At 49.1% G+C, this 19548-nt stretch overlaps 2 protein-coding genes across 2 annotated transcripts in view; one reads left to right on the forward strand and one right to left on the reverse strand.

Moving 5' to 3' along the window:
* The window catches only part of Actmap (actin maturation protease), a 7224-nt gene extending 4311 nt beyond the window's left edge, over positions 1-2913 (forward strand). The window contains exon 6 of the mRNA XM_076839464.1: positions 278-2913. Within this exon, the coding sequence (XP_076695579.1) occupies positions 278-615 (338 nt within the window). The 3' untranslated portion in view covers positions 616-2913. The remainder of the gene's footprint in view (positions 1-277) is intronic.
* Itpkc (inositol-trisphosphate 3-kinase C) lies at positions 2905-18896 on the reverse strand. The gene is made up of 7 exons (XM_076839463.1): positions 17688-18896; positions 13095-13194; positions 11540-11753; positions 9268-9472; positions 6590-6691; positions 5965-6036; positions 2905-4377 (listed from the first exon to the last, which is right to left on the reverse strand). Exons 1-7 carry the CDS (start codon positions 18792-18794, stop codon positions 4174-4176), a joined length of 2004 nt encoding a protein of 667 aa, XP_076695578.1. The 5' UTR covers positions 18795-18896; the 3' UTR covers positions 2905-4173.
* Between the last annotated feature and the right edge of the window lie 652 nt (positions 18897-19548).

A 19548-nucleotide genomic window follows, 5' to 3' on the forward strand; every position in this document is an offset into this window, starting at 1 on the left:
TTGAGACCTTCTCTCTCTGAACCTATCTTTCCCAGACAGCTGGAGATGATGGTGTTTCCTCTGTCAAGTGCTACCATGCCACCTGCCCTGAGCTTGTGGAAGTGGGACTTAAAATGTCTGCAGCTTTGAAGCCAAGTGCCCCGGGTCTCAATCCAGCTCACCAGTGTGCCCACTATTTTCCGTTCCCTGTTACGTGGGGATTGAGGCAGCACATTCCTTGGAGGGTTGGAGGGAGAAGAAATCAGGGCTCTGCCACTCATCTCTTCATATCTCCCAGGGGTACTGCTGGGTGTGCAGAGTGTGCCAAGCCTCGGCTACACTGAGGACCCTGAGCTGCCTGGCCTTTTCCATCCCGAGCCTGGCGTACCCTGCCGGCCACCATCCATGCCAGAAGAAGGCTTCCCGGGAGCTGTCTTCCTTCTCTCCAAGCAGGGCAAGAGTTGGCACTACCAGCTGTGGGACTATGACCAAGTCCGGGATAGCAACCTGCAGCTGACAGACTTCTCACCCTCAAGGGCTACTGACGGACTGGTGTATGTGGTGCCCACTGGTGGGGTGCGGGCTGGCCTCTGTGGCCAGGCCCTGCTGCTCAGACCACAAGAGTCCAGCAACTAGCTGGGTGTGGGTGCCTGACTGCCCCTTGGATCTGTCACCATTTGAAGAGTGCCCCAACTTCTCTTTCTGTGTGATACCTAAAGGTCTGGGCTGAATCTCTGAGAGCTTTCCACCTAGAGATCCTTCATCAGGGTCCCCCCACCCTTCCCATTCAAGCCTGGACATTGTCCCAAGTTCAAGCCCAAGCCTGTCTCTTCCAGATCAAATACCCATTGATTCCTATCTCCAGATCCTGTGTCCTGCACAGCCCACCTGAGTGTGCCATCCACCTCCTTCTCTCCAAGGACTACATTTTCTAAGCCACCATGACCTTGCTGGACATCTGCAGGAGCCTCCTTCCTGGACCCTTCTGCCCTGCTTCTGCTCACAGAACAGAAACTAAATGCTTCCCACTCAGCTCCCCTCTGCTTGTCCTAGGCTGTTCCTCATGCTCTGCCTACTGGCCTTACTGGTCTTTCAAGTCCCTAGAGTGTTAGGTACCACTTCCTCAGGGGAGAGTCCCAGGACCTAGGCTAGGTGCCTACCATGTCTTCTGGGTATTTCAAGTCCCACCTGAGAGCACGTAGGTCTGCCAACCCCCTTACCCGTGTTAATTCACAAGTTCTCCAGCCCTGTAAGGGAAGTACTTAGATTCCCTGTCAGTCCATTTTACACAAAATACTTGAAACCTTTGCAAAGAATAGGGTTTATTTGGCACTCTAGAGTGCTGGGAAGTCCAAGAGTGTGGCTGGCACCTGGTAAGAGCCTTCTTGCTCCTTTTTTTTTTTTTTTTTTGGTACCAAGGATCAAACCCAGGGGCATTTAACCACCAACCCACATCCCAGCCTTTTTTGTTCTTTATTTTGAGACAAGGTCTCACTAAGTTGCTTAGGGTTTTGCTAAGTAGCTGGGGCTGGCTTTGAACTTACGATCCTTCTGCCTCAACCTTCCAGGTCTCTGGGATTACAGGCGTGCACCACCACAACAGGCTCCTTGCTCTTTCTTTAACAAGGTAGAGGGCATCGTACAGCAAGACAGAGCAAGCTCAGCTCAGGTTTCTCTTCCTCTTAAAAAGTTGCTGCTGCTGCTCTCAGGGGGGCCTCAAGATCTCATCTAATTCCAATTATCTCTTTTTTTTTTTTTTAATGTTTTAATATTTATTTTTTAGTTATCGGGGGACACAATATATTTGTTTGTATGTGGTGCTGAGAATCGAACCCGGGCCGCACGCATGCCAGGCGAGCGCGCTACCGCTTGAGCCACATCCCCAGCCCTCCAATTATCTCTTAAAGGACCCACCTGCAGATGCCATTAACAGGAATTTGGGGATGAGGTTTCTCACACATGAACTTAGGAGGGATATATTCAAATCATAGCAAATCTTCCTCCCCAGTTTGACAAATACCCTGAGGCCTGAAGAAGTGGAGTCACTAACCCCAAACTCACATGGCTGGCAAGTGGCAGAATCAAGATTCAAAACAGGTAGTGTCTAGCCACCAGTTAAGCTGCCTCATAGCTCTTTGAACCTCATGGTGGTGCTGACCACAAACTGGTCTTTCCTCTATTGGTACAAACATACATGAGTGAGTGAGAGCTGTGATTTTGGGGGGGCTGGGGGGGTACTGCACCACTCATCTACCTCCCCAGCCCTTTTTTTTTTACGTTGTAGTTGGACACAATACCTTTATTTATTAATATTTTTTATGTGGTTCTGAGGATCAAACCCAGGACCTTGAACGTGCTAGGTGAGCACTCTACCTCTGAGCCACAATCCCAGCCCAATCCCCAACCCTTTTTATTTTTTGTTTTGAGACCGGACCTTGCTGAGTTGCTAAACTGGCAATTCTGCCTCCGCCTCCTGAGTCACTGGGATTACGGGTGTGCACCACCTAGTGTTATGATTCTTAGGTTAATGAAAACCTATTAACTCCACTCTGAAAGGGAAGAACTGCAGTGTCCCTGCAGCACCCAGCAAAGTCACTTAGGGAAACTACAGTGCAGTGTTTCCAACCAGTGAATGGGATAAAGAAGAGGTGCATTCCCATCCCAGCCTGATATTTTGGTTGGCACTGTCCCTCTAGTGGCCTGTCCTGGGAGCCCCTGAGAGCAGAGCTGGGAGCTGTCTTCATCACCACTGTGTCCCCTGCATTATCTAGCATAGAGCCAGGCATAAGAACAGCACTGAGTGGATGAACCAGCTGACCCAGAGACTGCCTGTGTCCCAAAGTGGTCATTACCCCACCCAGCACTATGCTCAGAGTGTGTGGATTTGAGCCTACACTCCCAGATACAAAGAAGAATACCACAGTGTTTACTTTGTCCTGTTTATTGGGGTGTTGTCATGGATGGGGGGCAGGGTGAAGCCACTTTGCCTCCTAACAACTACCCCGTCTAACAACTACCTCGTGTATAAATAAGTATAAAGATGGTCAGTAGAAAAGGAGGACCAACCTCAGCCGTGGAAGACATTAGGGCTCCAGCTTAGGAAGAGGTAGGTACCTGTCCTCCCATGCCCATCCTCATGGGCCAGGAAACCAAAGTCACAGGTGCTGGGGCACTGGGACATGAGCTGTCTGCAATACCCCAGGGCTCTGGAGTCTTTGGTTTTGACCAAATTGCAAACCCAAGGTCATGCCAGAAGCTGCACCATTTGTGCTTCTGGGCCAACCTGGTGCTTCACTGGGTTGGGGGCTGGATTGGGTAAAGTCTCTGTGGAGCAAGGCAGCACTTATTCCCAAGGAGGAAACTCACTTCCTGTTGCTGCAGTCCACTAGAGGAAAGGAAACAGAAAAGCCCAGAGATAGGGGCAGGAGGAGGAGGAAGTCCTGAAGCTGGATCTGGTGTACCAAGGAACAAGGTTGTGCTGGTCACAGTGCTGGCACCCAGGCTGGATGTGGCTGTGGTTTGGGTCTGCAGCAGGTTGGCAGAATTCATTTGAGGAATAGGGAGGATCCCACAGAGTCCGTGGCAAGGCAGGATAGGTAAGCTGCCCCACCCAGCAGTAAGCCCTAGGGCAGCATCAGCAGATGTCCCATGGTGTCACACCTTTGGCCTCTGTCACTTAGCACTTGGATGACTTCCAGATAGATATTGGGCCATCACTCCCTCAAATGGACAGGCAAATCCTGTACTTCATAAGTGATTTCCTGGCTCTCAAGGGCACCACCAAAGATGAACCTGACCAGGTCCAGGGCTCGGAGCCAGCTGGAAGCACGAGGAGATTGACAAGGAGGCAGTTACAGGTCACTCACGTGGCCAGGTGCACTGTCATGCCTGTACCCTTTGATGATTGATGTGATCTCAGGCAGTGTGGTTTAGCTGTGACCTCTGGCATCCCCTGGGAAGACACCTTGGCTAGTCAGGGGACCTGGTTCTGGTTCTGTTGACTCACTATGACCCTAACTGGTCACATTCCTCACATTGCAGGGAAGCCTGGTCTCCCAGGGCCCTTCAGACCTTCTACACTGGTCTTGCACTACAATGTAACCTCTCCCATAGCCAACCTCAGGCCCCCTCAGCATCTTGGGGCTCCTCCAGCCACACTGGCACCATCCAGTAAACCTGGCAGCCTTGGGTGGGTCAACTCTGGGTGAGCCCCTGAAGGAGATGGATCAAGTTGTCCAGGCCCCAGAGATAGCCGTCCTCCCGGTTGCCTTCAGTCCAGGGCAGCCTGTGGCTGAGCGTCTGGTGGTCAGGCAGAGCCACTGTCTTGCCAAAGTCTATCATCCAGACCTTGGCCAGGCCAGTGTGGTCGTGCACAAAGAGGAGGGAGCTGCCCACTACCTGCAGGGGAGAGAAGACAGTTAGCTGGAAGGAGCAGGCACTGCCCGGGGTCTGTTCCCTGCTAGCAGCAGAGCAGGGTGGTGACAGTATGAAACGCGGAGCCAGGCTGTCAGAATTCAAAGCCCAGCTCCACTCCTTAATGGCTGTGCACCCTTAGGCAGTTTTTTTTTTTTCTTTTGTTTCTTTTTAAGTTATATATGGGCACAATATTTTATTTATTTTTATCTGGTGCTGAGGAGCGAACCCAGTGCCCCACACATGCAAGGCAAGCGCTCTGCCACTGAGCCACGATTCCAGCCCCTTGGGCAGGTATTTTAACCCTCTGTGGCTGCTTCCTCATACAAAATGAGAGTAATTGTATTTGTCTCAGAGACTGCTGTACATTCACACCTGTGTATACATATTTCACATATATGTCTATATGAACGTACAGGGTATACTGCAATCTGAGGTTAATGAAGAAAAACTGGAAATCCCAATTTTGGCATGAAGTCCTACATCTTAAAGTGTGGCAACTCTGTTTTTAAAATGTTAAATCACCAGGCAAGGGAAACCAAACACAAGGACAGAAGAGATGGGGTGCCCACGGCTCCTCTTTGTGACTGATGTGTAAAGCCTAAAGGCAATGACAAAAACAAGGGTGACATTTGATAAACAAACTGACAATGACAGCTGGCACATACTGATGGTTTACTATGGGCGGGGCTCCAGTGTATTAACCCATTAGATGTGCAACATCCACGTGGCAGTGCTGCTGTCACTCATCCCATAGGTAGGGTCACTGAGGCCTCTTAGAATGGCTGCCCAGGCAGAGGCACCTCGGGAGCTGGGATCTGAACTGGAGTCAGCCTGACTCCCAGATCAGTGCTCCCTCAGCAGAGTCAGGGATGCTAGGAGAGGTGAGCAGGGTGGGAGGGGCAGACCGAAGAGCTGGAGAGAGGAAAGGATGGGCATGGGTGACACCACCACTTCACAGACTTCCCAGCACAGCCTCAGAGGATCCATGTATCTTGAGAGAGGGGCTGGGAGCCAGGAGGAGGGCAAGAGCCACCACACAAGGAGGCATAAATAACAACTATGGAAAACTGTGACACCGGCTGGGGCTGGGGCTCAGTGGTAGAGCATTTGCCTAGCATGTGTAAGGCACTGGGTTTGATACTCAGCACTGCATATAAATAAATAAATATATAAAATAGAAATATTGTGTCCATCCACAACTAAAAAATATATATTAAAAAAAAAAGAAAACTGTGACATCAACTGATGGTAAGAACAAGGAGTTACATGCCTTTGTATGTCCCAGTCCTGTGGTACTCCCACACCTTCACAGCCCTGGGAGGAAAGTACTAGTGTTCCTGCCCATCTTAAAGAGGAGGAAACTGAGGCCTAAGAGTGTCAGTCAGTGGCCAGGGTCACACAGCGGAGACAGCCTTCATCTCCAGGCCACCTGACAAGTCCATGCTCCTCACTGTCCCACCTCCTGAAATCCCTTTTCCTGGGTCCCAATGTGGGGGCTTCCCTTTTATAACTTTGTCATTCATGCCTGGACCCCAGTACCCCCAAGCCTATGTCAGCCAGGGCTCGCACCTCATGGGTCTTGAAGAAGGGAGAGTTCTCCAGAGCTTCGCGAAGTTCTTCTAGGCGTGTCACATACTTTTTCTGAGTGTGAAAGGAAGAGTGCCTTGGTTAGCACAGAAACTCTGTGAGCCTTTTGTGAGCCACCTTGAAATCTGACCTCGTCCTGTACCCTCAAAGGAATGGACACACTCTAGCCAGCAGGCAATACAGAGTGCCATGGGGAAATGGGGGTAAGGGCAGGGGAGCCAGGGATGGAATGCGTTAAGGTGGCACAGACAAGAGCGAGGCAGATGACGTGAATACCCACGAATCCCAAGAGGTAGATAGAGTCTGTTTTCCCCTTCCCTTGGAGTGAGGCTTGATTCTATGATATGACCAGCTTTGGCCAATGCAACATGGCGATTCTGAGACCAGGCATCAAGAGGCCTTGTACTTTTCTCATTCTCTTAGCTCCCTGCTTCCATGGAGAGAGGCAGCCACAGATGCCAAGTCCACAGCTAAAACAGAGGCCAGGCCACTGGACAAGCTGGCTTCAGCCAAGCTATGGGCTCACCGCAGACTGTGATCAAAGCTGGCCAGGGTCACCAAACCCAGCCAAAGCCAATATACTTTGGCACATGGGCATCCCACTCACCAGGATTCCATGGTCCCTGTCCACAAAGTCCTCCAGCACCTTTGTCACCTGCTCCACTGCCTGTGTCTTCTTGAAGTTGGTGTTGCAGGTGCCATCAGCTTTCTGCAGGGCAAGGGGTAAAGGGGCACCGTCAGGCTGTTTTCCTGCCCACCCCAGACACAAAGCGACCTCAGGCACCTCCCTGGCTACCAGCCTGCCTCCACGCTTGCCTGATGTTTGGGAAAAACCAGCCAGTGCAGCCCAGTCCCATGTTACTCTCCCAAGCAATCTGTCTTTCCAAGTCTAACCTTGAAACTCCTGGTTGAGTCAGTCTGACAAGGAGCTTTTAAGAGGAAGGGATCCAGGGTCATGAACCTGCCACTGCCTAGCTGGGTGGTCTTAAGTAAATTAGTTCACCTGCGTCAGCACTGGACTCCTCATCTAGAAAATGGGAATTGTGTTGCAATCTACTTCCTAAAGCTGATGTAAGAATTAGAGGGGACTGGATGTGAGCACACAGCACATAATGAATGAGGCAATTGTTACTTTTCATATTTGAGAGGGTCACAGAGAAGACACACTGGGGCACATTCTACCACACAGCCAGGTGCTACGTGGGCACTCCTACATGAAGGTGAGAGGACAGACAAAGATGAGGGAGACAGTCAATGGTATCAAAACAAAGAAAGAATAATCAAGGTGAGCTGGGTGCGGTGGTGCACACCTGTAATCCCAGCTCCTCAGGAGGCTAAGACAGGAAGATCAAAAGTTCAAGGCCAGCCTCAATAACTTAGTTAGGCCCCGTCTCAAAAAAATAAAAAATATGGCTGGGGATGTAGCTTAGTGGTAAAGCACCCCTGGGTTCAATTCCTGGTACCAAAAAAAGAAAGTGTAGCCAGGCACAGCACCACACTCCTGTAATCCCAGTGACTTGGGAGGTTGAGGCAGGATTGCAAGTTTAAGGCCAGACTGGGCAACTTAGCAAGACCCTGTCTCAAAATAAATAAATAAATTAAAAGGGCTGGGGATGTGGTTTAGTGTAGAGCACACCTCAGTCCAACCTGCAGAACTGCAAAAAAAGAAAAAAGAAAAAGGAAGGAGTATAGGGAGCTAAGAGGAGGTAAAAAGGGGACTCTGATGTAGTGGGATGGAAATTAGTGAGGGCTTCTCTGAGGAAGTAGAAATTAAAAGAATACAGGAAAATGATGGAGAGTCAACCAGGGGACCAAGAGAGGGAACAGGGCTGGGATGTAGCTCAGTGGCAAAGCACTTTCCTCATACATGCGAAGCCCTGGGTTTAATCCCAGTTCCAAAACAAAAAGGAAAGACAAAACAACAGAGGGAACAGCATTTCTGGCAGAAGGAACAGCATGTACAGAGTCCCCATGGCAGGAAAAAGCAGGACCATTTCAAGGAAATGAAAGCACTTCCCTGTGGCCTGAAGGCAGATAAAGAGGAAGAGAGAGTTAAGAGATTCAGTGTAGACCCAGAGAACACTCTGGCCATGGCACTTCTGAGGTACCCAGAAGCCATGGAAAGGTTTTGAACAGAAGGATGGTGAGGTCATATTTGTCACTTAGAAAGGCAGCTCAGGCCAGAGGATGCACAGCAACAGTAAAAGGAGTTTTGTCATCTCTAGCAAAATTGTCAATGTGTATGATCTTTGACCCAACAGTCCTACTTCCAGAAACCTAGTCTGTAGCTAAATCTACACACCTGCAAAACGTCTTATGTACAAAGTGATTCATCAAGGCATCGTAACGACAAAATATGGAAACAATCTGGTGTCCACTTATGGAAACAACCGCATATCCACAAAGAGAGAATTACCCAGCTGTAAAAAGGGAAGGAGCAGGGAAGGGGAGACTCTCTATGGGATGATACAGAAAACTCCCCAGGATTTTTTTTTCTTAATATCTTATCTATATATTTATTTATTTATTTAATGTGGTGCTGAGGATCGAACCCAGTGCCTCACATGTGTGAGGCAGGTGCTCTACCACTGAGCTACAGCCCCAGCCCCGACTTCCCAGGGTATTATTACTGTTAAGGGGGGAAAGCAGAGTGCTATTTAGTGTGTGGACAGAGGAAAATTTAGGATATACAATTTATTTATATTTTCAGGAAGAACTACAGAAACTGACAAAGTGGTTCCGCGTAAGCAGGCGGAAGAGAGGGAGCACGGACAGGAGGAGCACAGCAAAGAGCTGGAAGAGAGGGTTCTCCCTGTAAGCTCTTCTGAACTATGTGAACAGCTATTCAAACAATTAATTTAAAAAAGCAAAAACAGGAATGCACAAGGAAAAAGGAAAAACCTTCATAGCAGAGGAGAAAGGATCCCTCTCGCGATTGTGTTGGACAACAGATCATGGCTGGTCAGACCAGGGCCAGGAGCCCAGCAAGGCTAGGGCAGAAGAAAACGGGTCTAGACTTGAACATGGCCATGGGAAGGGAGAGAAGACGGCGTCTAAGACGCTCAAGGAGGCAGCTACACAAAACGGGCTCTGATGGATGCAGGTTCCAGGGAGAAGTGGGGCCTCGTCCAGGGCTGATCTTTCCATCCTCTGAAGTTCCCTGTTCTCTCTCCAGATCTGCTTCTTTCCTGAGTCCCCTGACACCCATGTTCCCTAAGAATCCAGCCTCAGATCTCATTCATTCTAGGCCCGCTAGTGACAGGCCAGCCATCTCCTGGCCCTCACCTTGATGCCTTCAATTCGGAAGCCCAGGGTGGAAGTTGAGCTCATTGTTTCCCTCCACTGCATGTAGCGGGGCTTGGTGACCGCACCCTGGGCATGCTCCTCAGGGGTGGGGGCCCCAGGGTCCACAGCCACCATCTTCTCATACATGTCCTTTCGGGGCCGGGGCCGTTCTCGCGCCTTCACCAACTCCTCTTCCAGGTAGGTCCTGAGCACAGAGAGGATGTGGCAAAGGAAATCATGAAGCACAGAGTGGGAGCTCACGCTCCTGATATTAAGACAGCATGGCCCAAGACCAAACGAAAAAATGGACAGGACAGAACAGGTCCACAAACAGACACACGCACATATTCACCCAGTTTATGAAAGAAGCCACAGCAATTTAGTGGGAAAAGGGAAATCCCTGTAATTAATGGTGCTGGGTCAACAGAATGTCCACATTCTAAAAATGATGAACCCCAGCTTCTGCCTCACACCACACAGACATTAACTCTAAATGGATTGAAGCTCTAAATATGAAAGTTAAAAACAATAAAGCTTGCAGAAGAAGACAGGAGAATATTTTCATGAGGATCTCAAGTCACCTGTAATCCCAACAAGTCAGAATGCTGAGGTGGGAGGATCACAAATTCAAGGCCGGCCTCAGAAATTCAGTGAGATCTCATCTCAGAATAAAGAGTAAAAAAGGGGCTGGGGGCTGTGGCTGTGGCTCAGCGACAGAGTGCTTGCCCTCCATGCATGAGGCATTGGGTTCGATCCTCAGCACAACATAAGAATAAACAAATAAAATGAAGATATTGGGTGTCCATCTACAACTACAAAAAATAATTTTTTAAAAAAGTGGTGGTGGAAAGGCTGGGGTTGTGGCTCAGTGGTAGAGCCCTTGCCTAGCATGTGTGAGACGCTGGGTTTGATTCTCAGCACTGCATGTAAATAAATAAAATAAAGGTTCATTGACAACTAAAAAATATTTTTAAAAAAGTAAAAAGGGTTGGGGATGTAGCTCAGTGGTAGAACACACCTGGTTCAATCTCCAGTCCTACCAAAAAAAAAAATGTACTTCTATTTATCAAAAGTTTGATACGCCTTGATATTCAAATGGTTGGGACCAGAAGTGTTTCAGATTTCAAAGTTTGTTTTTTTTTAATATATGCATAGATATATGTTCATAAAATTGCAGATTTACAGAGCATTTCAGATTTCAGAGTTTTATATTAGGAATGCTCAGCTAATATCAGGAGAGTGAAACAGGAGAGTTGGAGAATATATACACATGTATTTTTGTGTGTATATATACAACAAGAGACTATCCAGAATATATAAGGAATTATAAATCAAAAAGATGAGTGGAAATCGTGGTATTTCTGTAATCCCAGCAACCTGGGAGACTGAGGCAGGAGGATCGTAAGTTCAAACCAGCCCCAGCAACTTAGTGAGGCCCTAAGCAACTTGGTGAGACACTGTCTCAAAAATAAAAATTAAGGCTGTGCATAGTGGAGCACACCTGTAATCCCAGCGGCTCAGGAGGCTGAGGCAGGAGGATCATGAGTTCAAAGCCACCTCAGCAAAAGTGAAGCTCTAAGCAACTAAGTGAGACTCTGTCTCTAAATCAAATATGAAATAGGGCTGCAATGTGGCTCAGTGGTCGAGTGCCCATGAGTTCAATCCCCAGTACCCCCAAAAAATAAATAAATAAAACTAAAAAGGGCTGGGGATGTGGCTCAGTGGCAAAGTGTCCTGGGTTCAATCCCCAGTACCAAAAGAGAAAGGAAGAGAGAGAAATAGGCAAAAGATCTGATAGGTACTTCTCTCTCTCTCTCTCTCTCTTTTTTTTCTTATTTTTTAAAAAATGTTTTCCCTTTCCCAACTTTATTTTTGTTTATTTAATTTTTTTATTTTTATTTTTTTGCAGTGCTGGGGATCAAACCCAGGGCCTTGAGCATGCTAGGCAAGCACTCTTCCACTAAGTTATACCCCTACCCCTTATTTGACAGGCACTTTTCAAAAGAAGATTTCCAATAGACAATCAATATATAAAAAGATGTTCAATTTCTTTGGTCGTCAGAAAAATAGAAATTAAAACCAAAATGAATACCAGTACACACCCATCAAAAAGGTTTAAATTAGTAAGACAGAAGGCAATGCCAAGTCCTGGTACAAAGATGGAACAACTGGAACCGTCACACCTCCTGGTATTGAAAACTGACTTGGCCCTGTTTTCAAAAATTCCCACCACATACTCTCTACTCCTGCCCCAGGGCAGTCCCAACCCCACCTGCTGCCCATTTTGCAGTCCATGATGGAGGGGCCCTCAAAGTCTGCCAGTAGATCTTCCATCTGGTTGAAGGCCTGGCCATCCCTCTGCACCATGCCATAGTAAGCTGGCACAAAAGGCCTCAGGGGGTCTCCCATCAGCTGTTCCAGGCTCTGCTGCTCACATTGACAGAAACGTTTCAGAATCCGACCATCCTCTCCTGCCTGGAAATTCCCTATGGGCAGCAGAACCAATGAGAGGGTCAGAAACTGGTTCAGAAAAAAAATCCCTGCCCACCCCCACTCCCATCTCCCTGTATGCATCAGATCCAGGTCACACACAGGAGGGTGTGTGTGACCCTCCTGCAATACCGTCTCTCTTCCTCCCTGTGACTCTTTCAATCTTGGCCAGGAGTAGTCAGGGAAGGACCTATTTCTGCTCTCTGTTGCTTAAAGACAGTCCTATAACAGTGTGTCCTCATTTGTTTTATAATTTTGGGTTGTGAGTTCAGGATCTTCTGTGGGAATTTTGTGAGATCTGAGTTGAGAGCATGACTTTCTAGAGATCTACAGTTGCTTCTGCCTAGAGTTCCCAGATGCTAACAACCAGGACCTACTTAAGTTAATTTATTTATTTATTCCCACATGTTTTTATTGGTTTAAGTTAATTTATAAATCTGGTGTTTCCTGTATCATAGATAGTATAGGCTAGAATTCCAAATTAAAAAAAAAATCCAAATTTTATTGTGACAGTATGTTCAGATTATGTTTTCCAAAGTGGACCATGACAATATCTCCTGTTCTGCCTAAGATATTTTTCTATCTGGCCCTTTATTAAAAGTACTATGTAGTAGGCACTGAGTTTCTATGTGCTGCAAGAATTTGCTAAGTCCTGGGAGAAAACCATGCGATTGCTATTTACTGAGAGCCCACCATCCTCTGACCATGGGGACAGGGCCAGGAATGATAATTTGCGTTTGTGAGGAGTCTGTATCCCCATCTCTCTATATATTTTGTTTTTGTTTTTGGTACTGGGCAGTGAACCCGGGGGCACTTAATCACTGAGCTATATTCCTAGCCCCTCCTATTTTTTATTTTGAGATGGGGTCTAACTAAGTTGCTTAGAGCCTTGCTAAGTTGCTGAGGCTGGACTCAAACTTGTGATTCTCCTGCCTCAGCCTCCAAGTTGCTGGGATTACATGCATGTGCCACTGCACCTAGCATGTTTGGGTTTTAACTCTTCAGTTAACCTTGCAAGGGAGCCTCCATATTAACCAATAGGGAAATTGAGGCCCAATAAAATAAAGTAACATGCCCAGGGTCACCTATGAATAAAGAACATAACTAAGATTTAAACCAGGCCCACCTATCCCAGAATTGAGGTTCCACCACCCACCAGAACAATAGGGAATCACTTCGCCCTGACATACAAATGCCCAGTCCCAGACCCAAGGGTTTTTGGTAACAACCCCATGAGGTGGATACTATCACCAAGCCCATTTGATAGGTAGAAAAACTACCTATAAAACTACCACGCACCTCTACCCAGCCCTGCCAGCCCACCAACCCACTCTCACCAGCGTGTCCGGAAAGCTGGACCCAAGGGTAATGTTTACGGAAGGAGACCACGAAGGGTGAGTACTTCAGAACCGTCTTCAGCTTCTTCCATGGTTTGCTCTGTGTGGAGCAGAGCAAGGGTGGGGTCAGGGCAAAGCTAAGCAGAGGACGGGCTGCAAGAGATGAGCAGCCAAGGTGGACCTGGGGTCTTGCCAGGGCCCGGCAGCTTTCTGGAATCACTCTTCCCAGGCTTGCTGGGGTGAACCCCACTCAATTCAGCAAGCGTGAGATCTCCAGAGGCCTCAACAAAGGTAGGGGAAACCCCTTGTCTCTCCGTCACCACTTTCTTTGTCCTTGTCTTATGAGTAAGAACAGGCTGGGTTTTGTCACTCTAACAACTGCCAAATCTCTTCCCTGCCCCAAAACAAGGAAGCCCCATCTCTGCCCCCTAAATCAGGTCAAATGATAGAAGTGGAGTGAACAGATTCGGATGACCACAGAGACAAAGAAACAGTGGCAGATGACAAAGTGATGACAGAAACAGAGACTGCAGTCATGGGAGCTGTTCACGAGTGGCTCCAGTACTTCCCCTTCCAGATATGTCCCTGCCCTCTTGAATTGAGGTTATTGACTTGCTTTGGCCAATAAATGGTGAGGAGAATTATCATTTTGGATGGAAAACTTCAGATGCAGTTCACGACTGTCTGTGTTCAGTCTCCTATTGAAGGGAAGAGGGGCAAAGAGTAGAAAGGAAAAGCTCCCTCAACCTGGACCCCTAAGTGAAGACAGCATGGGTCAGAGCCCCTCGCCCACCATTAACCTGTGGCATTGCAGAGTATGGACAAGAAAACTCTTCTTTTTCTAAGTTACTCAGATTGGGAACTATTTGTTACTGCAGCATCCTGATTTACCTGACTAACTCGGAGACAGGTATAGCATGGCGAAAAGAGAAAGAAATATGGAAAGGCAAAAAGAGAAACACAGATACAAATGCCAGAGAAAGAAAAAGATGGCAGAGAAAGGAAGAGCAAGTGTGAGAGAGAGAGAGGAAGCAATAGAAAACCAGAGAAGGTCTAGCGGTTTAGTTCAGTGGTACAGGCAGTGTGACATATGCACAGGGCCCTGGGTTTGATCCCCAGCACTTCAAAAAAGAAGCAAATAGAAAACAGGATTTAGTTGTATCACACTGCCTTAACCAAACTCACTCTCTCTCTCTCTCTCTCTCTCTCTCTCTCTCACTCACACACACACACACACACACACACCCCATAAACACTCTCTACCCCAGGTACATATCAGTCCTTAGCAAGTACTGGGAGAATGGGTTGCCTCCAGAGAAGGCAGTTATATGGCTCATTCCCCTCCCATCTCAGAGTCAAGGAAGGGCATGTTCGCCCCACCCTAGGAGCCCAGCTACCTAGCAGACATCTGACAGCAGGAGGGCAAACAGCAAGTCAGGGTGTTGGACCTTGGGATCCAGGAAGGCCTATTCCCTCTGCTGTGGAGGAGGTGATTAATCAAAGTTCCTGTTTACTAAGCACCTGGAACATTCCAGGCACAAACAAAGACTCAGTGTGCCATACCCTATTTAATCCTAAAAACACAACCCCAGGAAGATCATTGTCTGTGTCACAGAGGAGGAAACAGACGCTCAGAGAGGTGAAACCAATTACCTAACATCACCCAGCACAGTGCTGGCGATCTGGCTCTGATCTGACCTCACTCCTCTAGCTTATTCACTGCACTCCTGCTGGACAAGCTCATGAGGGCAGGGGGCAGGGCGCCATGGCCATGACTGTCTCCAGCACATGGCATGGCACACAGCAGGCACTCCAAAAACAAGTATCACTTGGAGGTTAGTTGAGACTGCTTTTGTGTTTTGTTTTATTACAAATAGATTAAGCATCTTCTCTCTTTTCTTCTTTCTTCTCCACACATACACACACACACACACACACACACACACACACACACACTCTTTTTTTTTTTTTTTTTTTGCAGTGCAGGGCATGGAACCAGTGCTCTACCAGAAGTCACATACCCAGCCAGCCCTCTTTCTTTTTCTCTTAGGTCCAAGGGCTAATCTGGGCTTTCTCAGAGGTTTCATGACATCTCAGCTCACATACCCTGCTCCAGGAAGCCCTCTGATGCTTCAGGTCTGGCCAGACATGTTCTCTGGGTACCCACACTCCCCTGGGCTTCTGCCATCCCAGCTCTGATCACTCTATCATCCAGAGATCAGTCTGTTTCCCCCACTGGCCTGGCCATGGGAGCCCCATGAAAGAAGTATCTTGGTCACTTCTGTGTCCCCTGCACAGGCAACAGAGGACTAGACATATAGCAGGATATCAGGGAAAAACTGCCATCAGATTAGGAAAACAGGATTATTGGAAGGAAGGAAGGATGCCTTTAAGGTCTGATGGGACTTCAAAATTGAGCGAGAAGGAAGCAAGGGCATTCTGGGCAGTGGGAACAGCTTGAGCAATGTGTGGAGCAGGAAAGCAGCAGGGTGCTCAGGGGACACTGTGTGCTTAGGCTTAGTTACAGCAGAAGGGTCAGGAGGGGAAAGGGATGCGAACAGGGGAACAAGTCTGAGACAGGAGGCTCTGAATGCACAACTGAGCTATTGAAGGTTCTGGGGAGCCCCAGGGAGCCCCAGCAGACACAGGCAGGGAAAGTATCTGGTCAGAGATGGGCCCCAGAGGCAGCTTCTGGAAAGATAAGGAAAACTGGACATAGGGAGGTCTAGAAAGAAGGCATGTTAGGAACAGATCTCCACACCACAGGGTTACAATGACAGGTTGGAAATTCAGCTAGAACCGAGTTAGACACTAGCTTTGATTTGACTTAGCAAACCCTAGGCAAGTGATGTCACCTCTCTGTGTGTCAGTTTCTTCATCTGCAAAAGGGAGACAATAACAATCCCAATCTTCTAGTGCTGTTGTGAGGATTCAAAGAGGCAACACAAATAAAGCACTTAGAATAGTGCCTGGTAGAGCTGGGTATGGTGGTGCACACCTGTAATCCCACCTACTCTGGAGGCTAAGGCAGGATCCCAAGTCTGAGGCCAACCTTGCAATTTAGCAAAGCCCTAAGCAACTTAATGAGAACCTGTTTCAAAATATTTTTTTAAAAAATTGAAAAGGGGGGCTGGGGAATGTGGCTCAGTGGCTCAATCCCTGGTACTAAATTAATAAATAAATAAATAAATAAAAATAATAGGGGCTGGGGATGTGGCTCAAGCGGTAGTGCGCTCGCCTGGCATGCGTGTGGCCCGGGTTCGATCCTCAGCACCACATACAAACAAAGATGTTGTATCTGCCGAAAACTAAAAAAAAATATTAAAATTCTCTCTCTCTCTCTCTTAAATAATAATAATAATAATAATAATAACGGCTGGTACACAGAAAGGACTTGAATCTATACAGTATGTGATCTCCTTGGACAAATGACTTTCCCTCTCTGTGCCTCAGTTTCCTCATCTGGGGGACAATAGTATCAGTAACACAGAAGGTTGCTGTGAGGAGTAAATGATTTAACAGGACCAAAGAGCCTAGCAGGGGGTTGGGCATGAGTGACAGCTAGCTACTGTCATTTTTGTTGATATTATTATTATCAGTCTCCCACTTCCAGCTCAGCTGTGCTGAATGCCAAGGAGATGAGAGGGCAAGTAGACAAGAGCAATGGCAGAAAGCCCGGCAGGGGGCTCAGCCCTTTGGCATAAGCACCAGCACGTCCAGGCAGGTCTGTTTTCTTACAGCTGTCGACACACACGTGTGTGAACATGTCCCTAGGAGAGGCATGTGGGGTGAGGGAGGCTCAGGGCAGACTCCAAGTCAGTGGCCCCAGCTCCATGGGAGGACCCAGCAGGGAAGCTGACGAACCAGCGGGTAGACTATGGACTGCATTCCCAGCCCCAGGTGAAGCTCCAGCTTCACATCTGTGCCTCATCTGACCCTCCCTCCCTGAACCTGCCCAGCCAGCCCTTCTGATTCACCAGGGGAGAACCCCACCCAAGCTGGGGGTGAGGGTGGAGAATGTAAATAAGAGTCTGCAGGAGCTCCTTGGGGAGTTGCAGGGCAACAGGAGACCAGGTGGGTCCCTGGCTGGGACAAGGATTCCTGAGCATTTGGGGTTGGAACAGCCCTTGGAGAATCTGATGAAAGCTGGAAAGCTCAGTGCAGTCCCCAGGGTAGGGGAGGTTCATGACCCCTTAAGGGAGTCACAGAACCCAGACTAAGACATTTGGGGAAGAAAGTGCACTCTCTCTATTCCGGTGTTCTTCAGATTTGGGAGGTCACAGACTCCCCTGGAAGATTCAACAGAAATCATAGAATCCTGCTGCAAAATTATGTGTGCACAAATAACCATACAATTTCAGGAGTTGCTGAGCCCCATGAAGTCAGTCATTGTTGACCCCAGATCTAGAGACAAAGGAGGAAGGGGAAAGGAAAAAATACGGAGTAGGGATGCCCAGAGTGGGTTAGTAACTTGGCATCAGAGGAAGATCAGTGGATAGAAGAGGTGCCTGGAGAGGAAGTTGCTGACAGGTAGAGAATGTCCCAAGCAAAGACTGAGGGATGTGGCTCAGGAGCAGAATGGATCCCACTCACCCCAGACCTATCCTCAGGATCGCTGGTACCTCCACCCCCGGCCACCAAGTCATCCTCAGACTCGTCGAAAGAAGAGGCAGAGGAGAAGCCACCACTGCCCCCCTCAATTCGGGAGGAGGGTCCCATTGGCTGAGCTTCAGGTTCAGGGGTTTCAGGGGTGATGATGAGGCGGGGCACAGGGCACAGGGAGCTACACTCCAAGTGAGGGTACAGGTGAGTCACCAACTCCCCAGGTTCTGGTTCCTCTAATGAGTCATGTTGGTTGGATCCCCCCAAAAGACATTCTGCTCCAGGTACTGTTTGGAGACCATCAGTGCAAGGCTGTGTCCAGGCTGATTCGGTGTTCTGTTGTATCCGAGAGTCATGAGTCTGTGGCTCTGTCCAGGAGCCTTCGGTATCCTCTGGTGCTCTGAATTGTACACCAGTGTACAATTCTTTCCAAGAGCCATCAGCACTTGGTTCTGTTGAGGGACAGGTTCCCTCTGAGTGAGTCCGGAGGTCGGACCTGCTCTTATGGGTCCAGAGGTTATCAGCCCAGGGCTTGACCCTCTCTGGCTGGGTCTGCCATCCAAGTATTTCTAGCTCTGTCCAGGGCTTATCAGCCTTTGGCTGTGACCAGAGGCTGGCTTTCTCTGGCTGAGACTGGAGGTCGGATCTGTGAGGATCAGTCCAAAAGCCATCTGTCTCACTCCAGGGACCAGCGGTCTCCAGCCTTGACCAATGGCTCCTCCTTTCTGGATGTGTCCGGGAGCCCGACCGGTCTGGCTCCGTGTTTTGGCTGGGCCTTTCGGTCTCTGCTCCTAGGCCAGCTGCTTCAGGCTCAGCCTGTCCGTCTGTCCAGGATTTTGTCTGCGGGCCATCTGTCCCTAGTTCAGGCACAAGGCCCATCCTGTCGGGCTCGGGGTGCAGGCTGGACCCCTCAGTCCAGGCCCCGGGTCCGCCCCCCTCCGGCCTCCCCGCCGGGCCTCCAGCACCCGGCCCCGGTCGCTGTTGTCCTGGCTGCCGCCGCCGCCCCCCTCGTGGCGCCTCCAACCCCATGCGGGCCGCCGCGGGCAGCGCCCCGGCCTCCGCCTCGTTCAGGCTTCCCCTACACGGGCAGCGCCTCATGCCCGCTCCCTGGATTGGGGCTTCGGCCGGCCGGGCACCTCCTTCCCCTTTAAATCCTACGAGGGGTGTGGCTCGGGAGCCCCGACTCGCGGTTCCGGCCCACAGAGCTCCGGCCTGCCCCGCCACGCAGGGGTTAACCGATACTCTACCTCCAGGGAAAAGCCCCTAAGGCCCGCCCACAGGACGTGACGTAAACGGGAGAGGTCTTTTGTGGCCCCGCCCATCTGCAACAGAGAAGGTTGTCTCCAAGTGCTGGACGCCAGACTAAGTCAGGTCTGCACCGCTACTGTCTGGTTGTATTCCTGTGGGTCCCCACCTCAGCCCCCGTGACCAACCCAGTCTCCTTATACCAGGTGACCCGTGGACGAATCCGATCGCACGTGCATGCTTCTTCATGCACAAGCAGGACGGACTTTTCAAAAACTTGGGGATTTCACAGACGTGGGTTCGAGACCCGCCTCCGTGACTTAAACGCTCCATTGAATTTTCCGTAAGAAATCTCACGCATAAAAAGCACTTGTTCTGTACCAGGCCCTGACACTATTTCACTGCTTTTCTCTGTCGCTAAAACTAAGCAGGAAGGGATGCCCAGTTGACAAATGAGGAAGCTGAGGCTCCGAGTTCTGCCAGTTTCTAGTCTTTTTTAGCCCCAGAGCTATTTGGTATGACCTCATGTACGTGAAGCATATGGTGTCAGACTTGGCACTGTCAGCCACAGCCCTGTAGGGTTAGTTGTCATTGGTGTTTTTTACAT

Source organism: Callospermophilus lateralis, chromosome 18 (assembly GCF_048772815.1).
Source record: "Callospermophilus lateralis isolate mCalLat2 chromosome 18, mCalLat2.hap1, whole genome shotgun sequence".
NCBI classification, from domain to species: Eukaryota; Metazoa; Chordata; class Mammalia; order Rodentia; family Sciuridae; genus Callospermophilus; species Callospermophilus lateralis.